The sequence below is a fragment of the Lutra lutra genome, chromosome X (genome assembly GCF_902655055.1).
Source record: "Lutra lutra chromosome X, mLutLut1.2, whole genome shotgun sequence".
NCBI classification, from domain to species: Eukaryota; Metazoa; Chordata; class Mammalia; order Carnivora; family Mustelidae; genus Lutra; species Lutra lutra.
In genome coordinates this window covers 75,947,576-75,968,660 of record NC_062296.1, presented here as the reverse complement: position 1 = coordinate 75,968,660, position 21,085 = coordinate 75,947,576, and the positions used below count along the sequence as shown (strand labels likewise).

The 21,085-nt window shown below is 37.2% G+C and overlaps 1 protein-coding gene across 1 annotated transcript; it reads right to left on the bottom strand.

The window, feature by feature from the left end:
* Positions 1-11,704: 11,704 nt before the first annotated feature.
* LOC125092063 (serine/arginine-rich splicing factor 1-like) lies at positions 11,705-14,512 on the bottom strand. Its single transcript, XM_047716322.1, is given in 3 exon segments — positions 11,705-12,230; positions 13,194-13,879; positions 13,881-14,512. Coding segments are annotated over 2 exon segments (861 nt in total). The 5' UTR covers positions 14,429-14,512; the 3' UTR covers positions 11,705-12,230; positions 13,194-13,566.
* Between the last annotated feature and the right edge of the window lie 6,573 nt (positions 14,513-21,085).

The following is a 21,085-nucleotide window of genomic DNA, read 5'->3' as shown; positions in this document are numbered from 1 at the left end:
CATTGCTCCTGTAACACCAGTTGAATGATCTTTTGAGAGTTAGTGACAGAGGTCAGTGGTTTTAGGGTTGGGAAACAGTCATCTTAAAAGATTGTCTAAATGAAGAAGGAGAAATATATAAATAGTTGCCTTTAAGTAAAGATGCAGAAATTGAAATCTGAGAGTTAACTAGTCTAGTGCATTCCAAGAGGCTAATGGAAGAAAATCTTTCAGTTATGTAGCACCACTCCCTGAATTTCCTGAAACTCTTAGCTAGGATGTTAATGTTCTTAATGAGGTTGTCTACAGTCCTGCTTACCTCTCATAAAGGACATGTATGACCAAACGTCTTGCTAGAATTCCTTAGTGGTCCAGATAGTGGTTTTCCCAGAGAGAATTCCAGCTCATGCATAGTCTGGTGTGGTGATGAGTTCTTCAAAGTTTACAGCAAGTCACTGAATTTCAGCTGGCAAGGCTTCTTCAGATCTTGGGGGAAAGGATCAACTTCAAGGAAACCCAGAGTTCCAATGATGGTGTGGGTGGTGAGATTTTAGTTCTTACTGACTCAAAGTCAGGTGGTCGGGGGAAAAGTCATAAATATTAGTTTCAATGATTGTAACCAGATATTGAAGGAGACACAAAGAATTAAAAAATTGATTATGTACCACACCCAGTGTTCCATGCAATATGTGCATAAGCAATGAATCTTGGAACAGCGAAAAAATAAAATTAAATTTAAAAAGAATTAAAAATTTGATAAGGTTTGACAATTTGGACAAGATACAAAATGGTCCATTTCAAATTGCTGCTAGATACCAAAACTGGGTTTTGCACAGTGGCATAGACAATACAGTCTCTACCAGGAAAATGAGTTAGGTATCTATCAATTACCCACAATCTACAAAAAGCTCGAAAATAGCTCAAAGACAATGAATATTATTATTAACATCTGATAACCCAGAAGACTATACTAAAGATACTGCATAGTTTTCCACTGAAACTCAAAATTCCTATCTCTACCTTTTTCATAAAAAAAATCAAAGAAAGATTATTCTTGATCACAGAGTAAGACTGTTCTCATTAATCTCATTAATTATTTACATAGGTGAAGTAACATCGTTAATTTACTACATAGGTTTCTTTTTTTTTTTTTTTCTTTTCCTGGAAACTGGAATTGGACTTTAAAAGCCCTTGAGGCTGAGGTACCAAGCCAAGAACTCACCAAAAGTTTCCATCTGCAGTAAAATATAGATTTGAGCAAATTCCTCTCTTCTTGTGGTCCCCCAAAATGTCCTAAGTCTCTTGGGCCTGCCTGGAAGTAATCCTCCTTACTCACCTGTAAGCGACAGAACCCTATAAGCCAGGCACCAAACCAGTTTTCCCAATAGGACTTAGTAAATATTGGCTCCATAAAGTGAGCCTTAGTTCATCAAAAGCATCTGGTAACATTTGATTACATAAGTATCATTCTTAAATATGACCATCCAAGCAAGGTCTTGATTATATAAGCAATGTTTCCATATATGTCCTGTTGTTGTCTAATATCAATCAAAGTATTGGGACTCCAATAAATAGAAACATATTATGGACAGGTGGGGCATTGGTAACTCTCTAGAATTCTCTAGAAAATTTTCATACTGCATACACCATCTGAAATATACTAATAATGTTTTACCCATATATATTTAACCCAGAAAAGGCAAAGTCATTGTTATACATTATCATCATGCTGCACATTATGTCCCCATGAACTTAATTATTTTATAACTGGAAGTTTATACATTTTGACCCATTTCATCCATTTCCCCTACCCTCCACCCCCAACCTCTATCAATATCCAATCTGTTCTCTGTGTCTATGAACTTGTTGTAAAATGTTATTCTGTATTTTCTATGTAAACTGTTTGTATAGCAAAGAGTCTGTGTCATAACAGAATAACCATTTATGGTTTGTGTTGACTTTATTTAATTCTCAATTACTTAAGAAAACAAAGATTTCTCCATTAGAAAAGAGCTAAGGTTCTTTATCTCCTATGTTTACTTTTAAAAATATATTATTGGCAGGACACAAAAATATATTATTTTCAGGTGGAACAGTCAGTTAAGCATATGACTTTTGATTTTGGCTCAGGTCATAATCTCAGGGTCATGGAATGGAGCCCCCATTGGGCTCCATGCTCAACACAGAATTTGCTTGTTCCTCTCCCTCTGCTCCCCAACCACCCCCCTGCTCTCTCTCTCTCAAATAATTATGTTATACATCTGAAACTAATACAGAGGTGTGTATCATTTATACTTCAATTTAATAAAATATTTGAAAAGAAAAACATTTTGGGGCGCCTGGGTGGCTCAGTGGTTTAAGCCGCTGCCTTCGGCTCAGGTCATGATCTCAGGGTCCTGGGATCAAGTCCCGCGTCGGGCTCTCTGCTCAGCAGGGAGCCTGCTTCTCTCTCTCTCTCTCTCTCTCTCTCTCTCTCTCTGCCTGCCTCTCTGTCTACTTGTGATCTCTCTCTGTCAAATAAATAAATAAAATCTTTAAAAAAAAAAAAGAAAAGAAAAACATTTTACAGCTTCTGATTAAAAGCAAATCAATAATCTAAGAAATTTTTGTCATTTTAACAGAAAGAAACCAACCTCTAGTTTTGCATCAGTATAACATGTAACACTAAACCTATTTGAATGGAATATATTATGTTAAAACCCCACTAAATCTTTGCCAGCTTTGAACACAACATATAAAATTCCCTTTCTGAAAATCTCCTACAGATTTCTATATCCATAAATATCCCTTATACTATATCTTCTCATAGTGACAACAATCAATATATTCATTTGCTGATCCAAATATGTATAACCTTTCAGTATATGTATGTATGTATATATATATATACATATATGTATATATATATATAACCAAATATGTATAACCTTTCAGCTGATCCAAATATGTATAACCTGGGGTGCCTGGGTGGCTCAGTGGGTTAAAGCCTCTGCCTTCGGCTCGGGTCATGATCCCAGGGTCCTGGGATCGAGCCCCGCATCGGGCTCTCTGCTCAGCAGGGAGCCTGCTTCCCTTCCTCTCTCTCTGCCTGCCTCTCTGCCTACCTGTGATCTCTGTCGGATAAACAAATAAAATCTTAAAAAATATGTATAACCTTTGTATATATATAAATAAGAAGCAAAAGTACATAAACTAAAGTTATTTTTTACTAATTAATATCTCAGTATTCCATTTTACCTAGGAATGAACTAGATACACAATTGATATCCACTTAAGTAACCCAAGTTAGCATCAGTACAAGACATTTTGTTGTTGTCAGAACAAGACTTTAAGTTACTAGACATCTTGGAAATTTTGTTCAAGCTAACATAATACAAAACATAATTTCTGTTGAAATAAAGCTTGCCAAAATAATGATATGACTCACTTAAATACAAGTTTACTTTTTTCATAATCTTAAGCATTTAGTACAAGAAATGGTAGCCTATTCAATAAGTAAACCTGGATAATTTAGGAGGAATATACCCAAGTAGAATAATAGTCTAGCAGTGTACTATATTTAACACTCATAAATCAGAGAAGATAAAAATTTTTATTAAACAAAAAATGTCAAGTTAGAATCATTTTCCAAATACAGTGGTGAGTTCATTTCCGGGATTCTGTTCTGTTCCACTGATCTATGTGTCTATTTTTTTGCCAGTACCATATTGATTTGATCACTACAGCTTTGTATTATAACTTGAAATCTGGAATTGTGATGCCTCCAGCTCTGCTCTTCTATTTCAAGATTGCTTTGGCTATTTGGGGTCTTTTGTGGTTCCATACAAATTTTAAGAGTGTTTGTTCAACTTCTGTGAAAAATGCAGTTGGTATTTTGATAGGGATTGCATTAAATGTGTAGATTGCTTTGGGTAGTAGTATAGATATTTTTTTTTTAGATTTTTTATTTATTTATTTGACAGAGAGAAATCACAAGTAAGCAGAGAGGCAGGCAGAGAGAGAGGAGGAAGCAGGCTCCCCGCTGAGCAGAAAGCCCGATGTGGGGCTCGAACCCAGGACCTGGGATCATGACCCAAGCCGAAGGCAGCGGCCCAACCCACTGAGCCACCCAGGCACCCCGAGTAGTATAGATATTTTAACAATATTTTTTTCTTCCAATCCATGAACATGGAATGTCTTTTCTTCTCTTTTGTCTTTGATTTCTTTCATCAGTGTTTTATAGTTTTCAGAGTACAAGTCTTTCACCTCTTTGGTTAGGTTTGTTCCTAGGTATCTTATGGTACTTGGTGAAATTCTAAATGAGATTGATTTCTTAATTTCTCTTTCTGCTGCTTCATTATTGGTATATAGAATTGCAATAGATTCCTGTACATTGATTTTATATCCTGTGACTTTATTGAACTCATTTATCAGTTCTCACAGTTCTTCGATGGAGTGTTTCAGGTTTTCTATATATAGTATTATGTCATCTGCAAGTAGCGAAAATTTGACTTCTTCCTTACTGATTTGTATGCCTTTTATTTCCTTGTGTTTTCTGATTGCTGTGGCTAGAACTTCCAGTACTCTGTTAAATAACAGTGAGAGTGGACACACCTGTCTTGTTTCTGACCACAGAGGAAAAGCTCTCAGTTTTACCTATTGAGGATGATATTAGCTGTGGATTTTTCATAGATGGACTTTATTATATTAAGGTATGCTCCCTCTAAGCCTGCTTTATTGAGAGTTTTTATCAAGAATAGATGTACATTGCCAAATGCTTTTTCTGCCTCTAATGAAAGGATCATATGATTCCTACCCTTTCTTTTATAAATATGATGTAGCATGTTGATTGACTTGGGAATATTGAACCACACTTGCAACCCAGGAATAACTCCCCCTTGATCACGGTGACTTATTTTTTATTGTATTGTTGAATATAATTTGCTAGCATTTTATTAAGAATTTTTGCATCTATGTTCATCAAGGCTATTAACTTGTAGTTCTGTTTTTTAGTGGTGTCTTAATCTGGTTTTGGTATCAGGGTAATGTTGGTCTCATAGAATGAATTTGGAATTTGCCTTCCATTTCTATTTGTTTTTTGAATAGTTTGAGAAGAATAGATATTAACTCTCCTTTAAACATTTGGTAGAATTCCCTTATGAAACTGTATGGCCCTGGACTTTTGTGTTGGGAGACTTTTATTACTGATTCAATTTCTTTACTGGCCATTGGCCTGTTCAAGTTTTCTATTTCTTCCCGTTTCAGTTTTGGCAGTTTAAATGTTTGCAAGAATTCATCCATATCTTCCAGGTTGTCTAATTTGTTGGTATATTGTTTGTCATAATAGTCTCTCATAATTTTTTGTAGATCTGTGGTGTCAGCTGTTATTTCTTTTCTCTCATTTGTGATTTTTATCTATTTGAGTCCATTCTCTTTCCTTTTTCATACATTTGGCTAGGGTTTTATCAATTTTATTAATTTTTTCAAAGAACTAGCTCTAGTTTCGTTGATCTGTTCTATTTTTTTAGTTTCTATATCATTTATTTCTACTGCAATCTTTCTTATTTCCTTCCTTCTGCTGGCCTAGATTTCATTTGATGTTCATTTTCTAGCTCCTTTAGGTATAAGAATAGGTTGCTTATTTGAGATTTTTCTTGCTTTTTGGAGTAAGCCTGTATTGCTATATACTTCCCTCATAGGACTGCTTTTATTACATCCCAAATATTTTGGACCATTTTCATTTTCATTTTCATTTTCATTTTCATTTGTTCCATTTCATTTGTTCCATTTCATGTTTCATTTGTTCATTTCATTTTCATTTGTTTCCATGTATTTTTTATTTCTTGTTCGATTTCCTGGTTGACTCATTCATTTTTTATTAGCATGTTGTTTAGCCTCTATATATTCATGGTCTTTTTTGTTGTTGTTGTGGTTGACTTCTAGTTTTATAGTGTTGTGGTCAGAAAAGGCACATGGTATGTTCTCCATCTTATTGTATTTGTTGAGGACTGTTTTGTGACCTAATATGCAATCTATTCTGGCAAATGTCCTATGTGCACTTGAAAAGAATGTGTATTCTGCCGCTTTAGGATGGAATGTTCTGAATATATGTTACATTCATCTGGTCCAATGTGTCATTCAAACCCATTGTATTCTTCAAGATTTTCTATTTAGATGTTCTGTCCATCGATGTAAGTGGGGTGTTAAAATGCCCTACTATTAGTGTATTAAAACCAATGAGTTCCTTTATGTTGTTATTAATTGTTTTATTTATTTGGGCAAACCCATGTTGGGTGCATAAATATTTACAATTGTTATATCTTCTTGTTGAATTGCCCCCTTTGTTATTATATAGTGTCCTTCTTTGTCTCTTGTTACATTCTTTGGTTTAAAGTATAGTTTATCTGATATAAATATTGCTACTCCAGCTTTCTTTTGAACTTCATTTGCATTTAAATATTTCTCCATCTCCTCATTTTCAATCTGCAGATGTCTATAGGTCTAAAATGAGTCTCTTGTAGGCAGCATATAGATGAATCCCATTTTTTATCCATTCTGACACCCTATATCTTTTTTTATTGGAGCATTTATTCAATTTACATTCAAAGTAATGATCAATATGTATTTATTGTCATTTTATTACTTGTTTTATGTTGTTTCTGGAGATTTTCTCTCTTATTTTCTTATCTTTGTGGACTTTTGGTCTCTCCTTCCCACTCAAAGAGTCTCCTTTAATATTTCTTGCAGTGTGGTTTAATAGTCATGAACTCCTTTAGTTTTTGTTTGTCTGGGAAACTCTTTATATCTCCTTCTATTCTGAGTGGTAGCCTTGGTAGATTTTTTGCATTTAGTACTTTTGTCATATCATACCACTCCCTTTGGCTTGCCAAGACTTTGTTGAAAAATCTCCAGCCAACCTTATGGATTTTCCCTTGAAAGTTAAGGACTTCTTTTGTCTTGCTGATTTAAAGATTGTTTTCTTTATTGCTATAATTTGCAAATTTAATTACAGTATGTCTTGTTCTTGGCCTGCTTTTGTTTGATTTTGATGGGAATTCTCTATGTCTTCTGGATCTGGATCTCTGTTTTCTTCCCCAGATTAGGAAAGTTTTATCTTCAAATAAATTTTCTGCCCCCTTTTCTCTTTTCTTCACTGGGATTCCTATAATACAAACGTTATCACATTTGATCAATTCACTGAGTTCCCTAAGTATGTTCTTGTGTTGCATAATTCTTTCTCTCTTTTGTTCAGTTTCATTGCTTTCCATTACTTTCCATTTGTCTTCTAGGTCATTAATTCATTCCTCTGCTTCTTTCAAGCCTACTATTCATTGTATCAAGCCTATTTCTAATCTCATTTATTTCACTCTTTATCTGTGATCCATTCTTTTTTAAACTCTTTTATCTCAGTGGTAAGGGTCTCATTAACATCTTCTATTCTTTTCTCAAACCCAGGGAGTATCCTTATTGTTGTTGCATTGAATTCTCCACTGGGTATGTTACTTATATCTCTTTCCTTTAGATCTCTGGCTGTGGCCTTATCTTGTTCTTTCATTTGGGATAAATTCCTCCATCATTGCATTTGTTCAAGTCTCTGCCTTCTTCTATGTGTTAGAAAAAGCAGTTAAGTCTCCTTCTCCCTGGAGCTTGGGGGAGTCTCTGGTTTTGTGCTGCTTGCCCCCTGCTGTTGTCCTTTGACTGTTCTTTCAGGCCAGTCATCCACAGAAGCTTTCTTTGTCTACAGTGGGCAGGGTTTAGTTCCTAACCAGAATATGGTGAGTTTTAACTAGGTGTGCTCTGGTCTGCCCGTGTAATGAGACCTGATACTAATTCTACTAAAAGTGGGGCCCTGCAGAACTCTCTGGTTGGGAGATATGGTGTGGGCAGGGGTTTCTGCTGATCTTCTGGGGAAGGGGCCTGCAGCATGGGGACTGAGGCATACTTGACCAGGAAGCATAGTCCCACAAGAGTGCAGGAGCATGGGACTTGGTGCAAGCAGGTGAGGCAACCAGTGTCAAGGCATAGCTGCCCTCTGCAGGTGGCTCTGCATTTATTCTGAGAGGTGGAGGTAGTAAATGGCACTAGCCAGCAGCACCTTTCTCCCCAGAGAGGTATATCCATGTATATATATCCCCAGAGAAGTATATCTACTCCTCAAGGAAGTGCTGTAAGAAGAGGGAATAATCTTCCCCCTGTGTGCTCCAGGTGTTCCACAGATCTCTCTTTCCATGGCTGTCTTCCCCTGGAGTGTTTGCCTGCCTTCTCTCCAAGAGCAGGGCTATACCCTCAGGGCTTTATCCCAACCAAGCCTGCTGACCTTTAGAACTCTAGTTTTCAAGACTCACTGGTTGCAATAACTCAGGAGATTCAGACCTTCTCATTTTCCAAGCAAATGGCTTTAGGAAAATGTTCTCTTTTTCTGTTCCCCACTATCGCCTTTCTCCACAACCATAGTTCCCTCCCCTTTGCAGCACATGTGATCCATTTCTCCCCAAAACCACATCTCCACACTTACTACCTTCCTTCATGTAGTCTCTTCTCTCCTTCATGTTGTGGAGTTTGTTCTGTCAGTCCTCAAGTTGATTTCTAAGGTATTCAAAATGATTTGATAGTTATATAGTTGTGTCTGAGGGATAAGACTAGCCTAGAGTCCTACTACTCTACTGCCATCTTCCTCTCACAAATTTTTTTCAACCTAATTACTTTAAAATTTGTTTACTACCCAAGAAGAAGAGCATTTTTGCCCACTCCATGAACCTTATACATCACCTAAGAGGTAATTCTACCCTAAGGGCCCAGGTTTCAGTCTTCAAAATTTGGGACATATTCTGGTTCCCATTATGGGACACCATTCAGTCTAGAAAAAGAAAGATGCTGGAGGGACCATGCATTTTCTACCTATATGGAATCATTAAAATTAATTGCATTTATTTTAAAAATTATTTATTTGACAAACTTCCTTTATATGGGAGATAAAGGTAGGATGATGAAAAGTAGGAAAGTAGAGGGTCAAAGAAATCCAAAACATAAATTGTCAGTCTTTGAAGAAGTAAATGTATACAAACCTCAAACTCTCAAATTATTTTCCAACTCTTTAAATAGTAATTAGATTTATGAAAATCCGGTTTTTTTCCTTTATAACTCTTTCAATTGACTCTACATAAGTTATATTAATTCAATTGTGATTTGTTTGATCGTAGAAAGATCAGTTTAACAACAATTTATCATTTTCAAACCTTCCCAAGATGCCCTCTGGATAGATAAATTGGGAATTTACAATATGTATCATCTTTAATACAAATGCACTTTATAAGCTTCAGATGAATAAAAAGATTCATAGTAAACCTCTATAGTTTTTCTGTCAAAAATTGTTTCAATAGTTTCGATAATGAGTGAAATATAAACTCATATGTGGATTTTCTCTTTTTATGCATGATACATATTTTGTATCCATATTAAAATTGCTCCTTTAGGAAGAAAAATATACAATAGACTGGTATTCTATCTTTGTACTTCTATGAGAAATCTTTCTCTACAACTATTCTCAGAGATTCTTGCCAATATAAATATAAGGTTTCAGGATATAGTGAAAAACTTAGAGTAAGTCAAAAATTTCCAGAACTTTTCTTTTTCATGGTTCCTACTTGTGGTTTTGCGTTAATAAACTCTGTCTTTGAAATTCCTGAGTGTATTATGAGTTTTACCCCTCCCAACCAGCTTAATGAGTTAATTTAAAATTTTCTCACCTCTTTGGCATAGTGGCCAGGATCCATAAATTTTGTGGTGATGTGATTTAATCCAATTAAAAGGTCCCTTTTTTCCTGCTGTGAGGTAAGCTGCACCTCTTTTTTGTTCCAGTTTTCTGGTATTCTTCCCAAAGGGTGCCAGCCCTAGATTAATTAACAACTTTGTAAACCCTTCCTCACTGAAGTGACTTCAGGACAACATGCTGAGTCTTTCTAAGGTCAGCAGACCAAGATTCCATTCTTTTTCTTTCATATTGGAGTTGTATATGTGTGTCTTTTCCCTCTCATTGGACATCATAAGTCTATACATAAAGATTATAAAAACGTGTCATGAAACATCTCCCCTAATATGCCATTAAGTTTATTCAATAATATTGTGAGGCATTTCTGGTTTATGATGATGAAGGGGGACTTTTCCAGGACCTTATCTTAGAGCAGTATTTTATCTACATTAATTGGTTGAGTTGTAGCTTTGGTTTGAAAATCTGTGAGCATTCAATGATTCACAGATGTGGATGTTAACTGTTCCATTTATTCTATCTGAATGGAAGATAGAGCTCTACAAAGCATGAGATTTGAAAACCTGATAGGTCTCTGTTCCTTAGAAATGTATGATCATCCCTGTAGTGGTAACTCCTTAGACAAGGATGAAGATTTTCTCATGTCCTGTGAAAGGTGAGAATGCATTATAAAATTATCCTCTCCTCAGGGCATCTGGGTGGCTCAGTTAGTTGAGCATCTGCCTTTGGTTCAGGTCATGATTCCAGGGTCCTGGGATCCTGGGATTGAGCACCACATCAGGCTCTCTGCTCAGCAGGGAGTCTGTTTCTCCCTCTCCCTCCATCCCTCCATCTGCTCGTGCTCTAGCATGCTCTTCCTCTTTCACTATTTCTCTCAAATAAATAAATAAAATCTTTTATGCACTATTTCAGAACCTGTGCATGTCTGAAGCATCAGCCCTTATGTGTAGAGTTAGAACAGAAGTTTTTTTTTTAATTTTTTTTACCCAATTAGAAAGTGTTCTAATGTCCCCCCCTTTCCTTGCATATTATCTGCTACTATTATAACAGAAATCACATAGACACAGATGCACTGAAGCTTGGCCATAAAACATTCTCCTCCACAAGAAGCAGAAACTTAGATCCAGATATATAGGTAAGGGCCCTAGCATGCACAGTAAGTCAAAGCCAGCTATATACTGGCTTTAAATTTCTTCACTGAATTCTGGGGAGAATTGAGTCCAATATGTTAACCACCACTTGAGTTATTTAGAATTTCTTAGCGGGGGTGCTATTGGCATTTTGAACAGGACAATTCTGTAATATGAATCATCTGTGATCTAAATATTGCATGATATTTAGCATCCTTGGCAGTTGGGCAGTTAATGTCAGTACCGCTCAAGTCATTGTGACATCCAAAAACTTCCTACGTTACCAAGTGCCCTGGGGTTGGTGGGGGGGATATACCACATCTAGTTGAAAATATTACCATCTACACAGTAACATTATTCATAATAGCCAAAAGGTGGAAGCAACCCAAATATCCATAGACAGATGAATGGATAAATAAAACATATTATATCCATACAATTAAATATTATTCATCCTTAACAAGGAAGGAGATACACATAAAGGCTACAACATGGATGAAATTTGAGGACATTATGCTAAGTGAAATAAGCCAGTCACAAAAAGACAAATACTATGATTCCATTTATAGAATTATCTTAGAGTAGTCAAACTCACAGGAACAAAAAGTATAATAAGGTTGTCAGGAGCTAGGGGAGAGGGAGAAGTGAAGATTTGTTGCTTAATGGGTATAGTGTTTCTGTTTTGCAAGAGGAAAATGTTTTGGAGATTAGTTGCATGATAATATGGAATATACTTAACACTACTGAACTTTATACTTAAAATGGTTAAAGTGGTAAAAGATATGTTATATGTATTTTATCATTTTTTAAAAATGTTACTACCAATTTGAAATTTTAAGCAAACATTATCTTTTTTTTTTAGTTTTTTAAAAAATGTTTATTTTTTTCAAAGAAAAACGGCAATAGCCAATTGGAAACCTACTTATTCTTCAACTCCAATTTTGTTCTTTAAATTTAGAAGTGACTTACTGATTTACTATTTAAACAAACCCCCCCTTTCCCCTTTAAATGTTTACCATCTACTCGTGCTGAATCCTTCCAAGGAGATTGCTCCAGCGTATTATCTCCAGGTCCTCGCTTTGCTCCTTTTACCAAAAAATGCAAAACACAATTCCATCGTGCATCTTAAGGGCTCCAATCGTCAAAAATAGGAAAAAAAAATCTTTGGAATAGCCAATTAAGTTGAATAATAAAAAAAAAAATATCCACACGAATGCGGTTTGGTTGGGGCAGGAATCCACTCCTATGTTCCTGGTAATCTGATCCCGCTCCATGAATCCTTGTAATTCATCCTCCCTATCCTATCCACATTATGATTTGAATCCAATGATCCAGCTCCAAGGATTGGGATCCAGTGAGCCCTCTCCAATCCAAACCTTTATAACCAGCAAAACCAAAAAAGAGGAGGCAAAATGTTAGATACTGTAATCAAAAAAGGTTTCTGGGGAATGATGAGTTATGTCTGTCATCAGTTTAACAGATGTACATCAATAACTATCAAATTCCCCAAAACAAGTTTCTGAATGGTGTTCAGATAAATTTTAGAAACTTAATTATCATAGAGACTAATTGGAAGAAGCATTTTATATTTACAGTTCAACTGATAATGCCAACACTTGTTACTGTACAGCGTATTACAGGTTTTGTGGTTGCAAAAAGTTATGTAGTTGAAAAGTTTACTGGTATTGCTACCCACCCTAAGTCTAAACTAAACCTAATGCTCCCATCTGCAATTTAATTTGTAAATTAAAGTGTTTTAAACATGAGTCAATTATGAATATTAGTTTAAAAGGGGGAAGGTGAGACTTAAAAGTATTCCCAACTAGATTATCTACACCAATACATTGGAATTCTATTTTGCTTTCATTTTGTCTTAAAAAAATGAAATAGCAACGCTATATCAGTCACACAGAGGACATGCAGACTTAGCAGTATTGATATTATACTCTATCTGGTTGGAATTAAAGACACCCTGTACCCACATGTACACCAACAGCAGGTCACACATTAACAGTTGTAACTAAGCACTGTGACAAATTAGCCAGTTCTTCCCACATTAGTCCCTATTAAAACAAAAAAGGGGGGAAGGGAGCAAAATAAACTGTTACAAAATGGGCAATATAATTTTGCCACAATTGCCAAGGTTTAAAGAGCAAAGCAATTGTAGCTAAAGATAACTGCATAAGATGTTTGCAAGTGTTTTAAGGTAGATGTATGTATATATATATATATATATATATATATATATATATATATATATAATCATTTTCAACCCTTGCCTTTTAGTATAAGGTCAATACTGCCAATTTCATCTGTGACAATAGCACTTGGAGTCATACCATTGCCTCCATTATTGATCTGATCCTCCTCAATCCTCCTTTTGACAATCCTAAAATGATTGAAATGTGCTCCACAATCCTTAATCCAAAGCATTCTTAATCCATCTCTTCAGATATGTCTACAGAAAGACACATGAAAAGCAAGATAAACATAAGAACTTCCCCAGGTAAGATAACCACAAACACCCCCAACATCCCAGTTCACACAAACCAGAGCAGAATAGACATTTACACAATATCACAGTCTGAAGAGCATGGAGAGAGTTAACTAAATTTAAACAATCCTGTCTATGACATCACTTAAAATACAATTTATCAGACATGAGGGGAATGTGGATGTTAGGAGCAAGGGGATATTACACAAGAATGCAATTCAACACTTTAGCCCATTCTGAACAAAACAGTTTGAATTAAAAAATGAAAAGATTGTACTGAGTAAAGGAAAACTGTATACAACATGGGTTCTACAAAAAGTGTCACCAATCATCTTATGTACGAGAGCGAGATCTGCTATGACGGGGAGAATAGCGTGGTGATCCTCTGCTTCTCCTTGGGGAGTAACTGCGATTCCTGCTGTTGCTTCTGCTACGGCTTCTGCTACGACTACGGCTTCGAGAGCGTGATCTTCCATAACTTGGACTTCTGGGCCCATCAACTTTAACCCGGATGTAGGCAGTTTCTCCCTCATGAGATCTAAACTTAGTGTTATCCAGTTTTCGAACTGCATAGGTCATATCTTCTTTCCGAACAAACTCCACGACACCAGTGCCATCTCGGTAAACATCAGCATAACATACATCACCTGCTTCACGCATGTGATCCTTTAAATCCTGCCAGCTTCCACTTGGAGGCAGTCCGGAGACAACCACTCTGTTTTCAGAACGCCTGGACGGGGGGCCATAGAGGCCTCGGGGAGCCCCGCCACCTCCACCCCCGCCACCGCCTCGGCCTGTACCACGGCCGCTTCGAGGAAACTCCACCCGCAGACGGTATCCATCGTAATCATAGCCGTCGCGACCATACACCGTGTCTTCCGCGTCTCGAGGGTCCTCGAACTCAACGAAGGCAAAGGGCGGTCCTCCGCGGCGATTCTTGAGATCGATGTCGCGGATAGCACCGTATTTGTAAAACACGTCCTCAATGTCCTTGGTTCGGATGTCTGGAGGTAAGTTACCCACGTAGATGCAGCAATCGTTGTTCCCTGCCAGGCCACGAATCACACCACCTCCCGACATGGCGGCGACGAAAAGCGCGGACTTGAGCACAGGCCTTCCCACCAAGCCTAGCGCACGGCAGAGCAAGCCCGCAGCGACACCACGTCTCCCCTAAGCAAACATTATCTTAATGTATATTATATAGCATTATGTAATGGGACATCCAAATAGTAAGTTTTTTTCAATAAATTATAACTTAAGAATTTGCAAGGGAGGGTAAATAATCATACTTTTCAAGACTTCAAGAAAGATTTCTTTTAAATATGTCCTTTACAATAATACCAGTTCTTTACTTCCTGGAATGGACTAGAGAAATATTCTATTGAAGTTCCAGGGATTTTTAATATAAATTATTTCACAGAACTTTTGCCAAATCAATGTACCCAGGCCTAGCTCTGGAGAGACATGTGAAGTTGTGTTAAAGTTAAAATCTATTAACGTAACTTTTAGAACTTAAAAAATAACTATACAGGATTTTAGACTCTGAAAAATCTTGTATAATTTTTTTCATGCTTCCAATCTTATCACAATTATGTATGTACTTACAAGCTAGCTCTGCATGTACCATATTGCTTGTATAGAAACATGCTAAGGAGTGATATTTCATTAGGATGGAACATATTCCTCAATTCACCAAATCATGTCAAATCTTGAGTTTTCTACATGTCACATTAAGAAAGAAACAAAGAACACATTTAAAAGACAATAAATGAACCTGAATCAAGAGATTTAAATTTACTTAAGTAACATTAAGTTACATTAAAGTTTAAGCTAAAAGTAAATTAAAGGCTAACCTAAGATGTCAGTGTCTGAGTGAGATAGAGCCAAGAGAGTTCCATAGTGTTCAATATTCAGATATGAATTTGGCCATAACATAGTACTAAAATGTGTACCACTTTTCTAAAAGAAAATTTTTTATTTTATATATCTGGTTCCTGTCCTTTACTGATGCATAGAATGTCCTTCTTCATGTCTCCCCAGTTTATTTCCTTTATTACGCTCCTCTCTTCATGGAGTAGTACAAAACTGTAGATGTAGGGGAGGAGAGTTGTGATCATAAATGTTATTTATAAGAAGTCATTGAATTAAGAACAGGAAGTCAATGTGGTGTCAGATAGCAAACAACTAGGGATTTAGGTAAAGAGATACTTTACTCAAAGAAGATTTTTGCAATAAGAGAAGGGGAATTATTACAATAGGGAGAACACTGACCCCATGGTTGGTAGGCATCTCAAAGGTCAGGCACATGGATTTTCTTTTTTTTTTTTTTTAAAGATTTTATTTATTTATTTGACAGATAGAAATCACAAGTAGGCAAAGAGGCAGGCAGAGAGAGAGGAGGAAGCAGGCTCCCCGCGGAGCAGAGAGCCCCATATGGGGCTCGATCCCAGAACCCTGGGATCATGACCCGAGCCGAAGGCAGAGGCTTTAACCCACTGAGCCACCCAGGCGCCCCATTTTTTTTTTAAGATTTTATTTATTTATTTGACAGATAGAAATCACAAGTAGGCAAAGAGGCAGGCAGAGAGAGAGGAGGAAGCAGGCTCCCCGTGGAGCAGAGAGCCCTGGATTTTCTTTTGAGGGGTGGAGTAAACAAGAAAGAACCAGTCAGGGGGACTTGGGATAAGCAGGTGGAATGATAGGGCAGTTAAGCAGGAAATATTTTTCTTTGAGCTCAGCCAATTCTCTGGGAGGGACCACTAATGAAAGTGGGTTATGCATTCAATGTTTGCTTTAGCTCAAGGGTGGGCCAAAGTTCAGTGGTCTGGGGGAAGGAGAGAAGCCTAATAAGTTTGTTCATGTCAAGTCAGCAGGCATCTGTCCATCTGTAAGCTGTTACAGACAGTTCAGCTAATCATTTATGACACAAAGAATGGAAATTCAAAGGGTCTGTATCTGGCCTTGTCAGAGGTAAACAAGGGGGTTCATCTGGGAATCTTATCTCAGTCTTATACAAAAGGGTGGTTCTTTGCAGTAAGCTCTTTCCCAGAACACAGAAAAGTGACAGATAACTGTCACTGTTTTCTAGGAGTGCAGGGCTCAGGTAAAGCTCAACACTGTCAATAGGCACAGTGGAAAGCATACAGATGCTCAAACAAAGCATCTGGCTTAAGTCTGAACTCTCCAACCTACTGGTAAATTTTTTTTAACAGTCTTTATGAGATCAACTGCAGCAGATATCATCAGTGCATTAAGCATAATACTTTATTCCATTAAAATGTGCTTTATCCTCATTGAAGCTCCTTGCTGCCCTTCAATTTCTGGTCCATTCTACTTGTGTTACTCTTTACCATGGAGATTAAGTACGCAAGAGTCTCTTCGCATTTGCAGTTATGTTTCTGAAGTGTCAGCTGACAGTTTCTGCTAACTGGGGCTCACAGAAGCCCAGGCTGGTCTGGAATTAATAGTGTCATTTAGGACATCACAGAGTGTTCACCTGCAGCTGAAACAGATCAATCTCAGGAACGTCAGTATCCTGCTCAGAATTTCTGTCATTGTCACTTGTCTTCCTCTTATTTAATACACTCTGGATGGTTTGACTCTGCCCAATCCCCTTGAAATCTTTGGACCTCAGTATCATTAAAGATAACTGTACATGCTCAACTTGCTTACACAATGGTTGCAAGAATCAAATGAGAAGAATAGGAAATACATTTTAATGATCTAAATATAATTGCTACTATGAAGTCATCTAGAGTCAGGCCATTTGAGGAACAACTGTTTCATGGTTATTATCTGTCCCTGAAAACATCAATTCCTATTTGTTCAAATTCTGTACTTCTGCCATGAAACCCAATTCAGACTTCATTATTACAGATACCCAGTGTTTTGGGTCATAATTCTCAGCTGTTCACTGTGCAGTAAAACTCATATATAGGGCCATAGACACTGATAGGACTGGCTTTTCATATTCATCCATTTATTCAATTATCACACTTTCATTGGTTCTCGGAAGAAAGGGTCCTAGACACAATAGAAGAGAACTGAGCTTAGTGACTCACTGGTTGGGAAAGAAAGAGCAGCATTTCACGGTGGAGCCTCCCCATATTCTCACCCATGTGATGCAGTTATATGAAAATTTTGCAAAGTTTTTGTATCAAAACACAAAAATGGAAGCACTGTAATGATTTTAGAGGTTAAAATAGGATACCATGATATCATTTGGGATAAAGTGGATATTTATCAAATTTTAAAATTGAAATTCATTTGTTTTCTCAGCAGAACTACCAAAGTTTCAATAATAAATATGTTCAAAATTCACTCCAGTGCTATAAAAGCTCGTATCTCAGTATATCTTGGGTAATTTGGGGCCCTGTTTTCTTTCCTGTAAGTAAGCACCAATAGGTTTCTTGAACTTACTACTGGCAGAGGCTGTATTTTATGGAAACCTGGCAGTGAAGGGTGGCAGAATATGCCACCCAAAAATACGTCACTTTGGCATATTGATTATTTTGAGCTAAAGACAACTGAGAAGAAGCACATTTAAGAAAATCTCTCTGCTTTCCTCCTATATGCATAAAAGCAGGACACAAATTCATAAATGTGTCCTTCTTCTTCTGTATCAAGAAGGACAGAAGTTAATTATCAGAGATGACTTTAGACCTTGTTCGGCCCAGAGACAGCACTGAGGAACATGCATAATAAGCCTTGCTAAAACTAGCCATGACTCTGCTCATATATTTGCCTTCCTACGACTGGCCACTCTTAGAAGCTCAAAGTCATCTTCTTTTGTCTTGTCATTTCACCACAAAATTATTGGGCAAGTCCAATCCAAACATTCCTCTTTACCCAGCACAGTTTCTCTGATTCATATTACAGTCACTTCCTTGAAAAATATTCCCACTCCCTTGCACTCCCTCACTCCCTTAATTATTCTCACTCAGCAAATCTCAAACATTCAACTACTTTAACCCAAGCATCTTAATGTTTCTGGGAAAAATAAAATCCACACAGTTTTGGCAACCATTTCTACTTCAAATTCCTAACAACAATCTGAGAAAGGGCACGGAGAGGAGGTGCATTTTCCCACTTTGCAAAATGGCCAGCTTATAGCTCTTTCTCTCTCTTCAAACCCCCTACTCTCACGTGCCACCCCATTCCCAGCTCTTCAGGTTGCCTCCTATGTCATGAATAAAAGAGAAATAATAAGGCATTAGCTCTTTCATTCTCTGAGTTGACCAACACCTCAGTGTCTCCACTCTTTATACAAGGTAGCAAGAGCTCTGCTCTCATCAAAAGCCATCACTTCCATTTGAGCACTGAATGACATCTCTTCTGCCTTCTCAAGGTCAATGCCTCCAAGGGCAATCCTATCAATGTAAACAACACTTAGGTAATTCCCTACTTATATAAGAAAGAATTCCCTTTCCTATATCCTCCTCTAGCCACTTCTCCTCTGTTCTTCTTCACATAAAAACTTTTCTTTAAAAAAAAAAAGATTACTTATTTATTTATTTATTTTTGAGAGAGAGGTAAGAGAGAGAGATCAGGGGAGGGCAGAGGGAGAGGGAGAGAGAATCTCAAGCAGACTCCCTGATGAGCGGTGAGCCCAATGCAGAGCTTGATCCCAGGATCCCGAGATCATGACATCAGCTGAAATCAAAAGTCAAAAACTTAACTGACTGAGCCACCCAGGTACCTCTCACATAAAAACTTTCCAAATGTGTTGTGGTTTTGGATTCCTACACTCGATTACCACCTATCTCACCAGCTCATCAAAACTACATCTGTCAAGGCTTCTAAGAGCTTCTATATTTCTTTATCCAAAGGTTCTAATCTTACCTAACTTCTTTATTCTGAACTCTGTCTACCTTCTTGACATAGGTCTATTCTTCTCAAAACATTTCCCTCTCTGGATTGCACAGTTTAGTTTTCTCTTACTGTTTACTCTTCAGCCTCTTTTTCTGTTTTCACCTCTTCCACATGATGGAATTGTCCAGCGATCACAGCCCTATCTATGCTCTCTTCCTAGACCAGTGGTTTTCCAGCCTAGCTGCTCTCTCCAATCACTTACAAATCTCTTTAAAAATATGGTACAGGGAATATCCCTTCAAAGATTCTAATTTAATTGGCTTCGGGTTCCAAGGTACAATCAGGATTGAGGAACATTGCCTTAGAAAATACTGAGGTCCATAGCTTTAAGTACCAATTGTATGCTGCTTATTCCAAGTAGATATCACCAGCTCAGACCTTTTGTCCTGAGCTTTAGACTCCTTCTACCTATATGATATCTACCTTCAGATTTCAAACATCTCAAAAAGAGTATATTCAAAATGGAATCTGATGTCCTACTTTCTTTCAATCCTACACAGACGGTCTAATCTGTCAAGTATTATTGACTTCTTAACCAAAATTTCTTGAATGTATCCTTTTCTCTCCCTTTTTGCCACCACTTCCCAAGTTCAAGCTGCCTTGATTTTATGCCTTGACTGACCACAATGCCTTCCAACTGTTCTTACTTCTATACCCCACTCCCTGTCCATTCTCCATACAGTAAGCAGACTTTGTTAATAATGTCAATCACATCATCTATTTCCCTTGTTTTAATGTCCTATAATTGCTTTGTGTTGCTTTTACAATAAAATACAAACCTCCTACCATGATTTATAAGACCCTATATGATCTCTCCCAAGGTCTCAAAGCAATTTTCATATGACATTTTCAATTACTCACTATATTCCAATCCAACTTACCACTTTCTCTTTTGCAAACACATCATTATCCTTCTTGCTTTAAGACCTTTGCACTTGCTGTTCCCTCTGTCTGTAATTTATCCCTTCCCATACCCTATACCTCATCTGTCTGTGAAGCAACATGTAATTTCTTCAAAAATAGTATAGTGACTAAAAACACTCCCTCTGTGTCAAACTACGTAGGTTCAAACACTATCTCCATTATTTCTTTTATTTTGTATTTTTAAATAAAGTTTGTAATCCAATGGAAACACAAAGCAAAACTGCGCTGAGGAAACCAGTTTCATAAATTAGTAAGTGTTAGGAACCTGGAGGGAGAGGTCAGGGTAACAGGAAGAGAAGGCAGTCTTTTTGTGTGTGACACTTCCAAATTGTGGGGGCAGGGCCCATGCTGTAATGAAATGTACTTATACAAATAAGTGACAATACAAAGTATGAGCATGAAAGTAAAATTTTCTCTTGCCATTTGCAATGACGTGGATGGAACTAGAGGATATTATGCTAAGTAAGATAGAAACAGAGAAGGAGGCAAACCATTAGAGACTCTTAGTTATAGGAAACAAACAGGGTTGCTGAAGGGGAGGTGGGTGGGAGGTTGGGGTAACTGGGTGATGGGCATTAAGGAGGGCACTTGATGTAATGAGCACTGGGAATTATGTGTAACTGATAAATCACTAAATTTTGCCCCTGAAACCAATAATACACTGTATGTTAACCAAATTAAATTTTTTTTAAAGATTTTATTTATTTATTTGACAGAGAGAAATCACAAGTAGGCAGAGAGGCAGGCAGAGAGAGAGGAGGAAGCAGGCTCCCTGCTGAGCAGAAAGCCCGATGTGGGGCTCGAACCCAGGACCTGGGATCATGACCTGAGCCGAAGGCAGCGACTTAACCCACTGAGCCACCCAGGCGCCCCCCAAATTAAATTTAAATTGAAAAAAATTTCATAAAGAAAATAAGATTTTCTCTGAAAACACATTTTTTG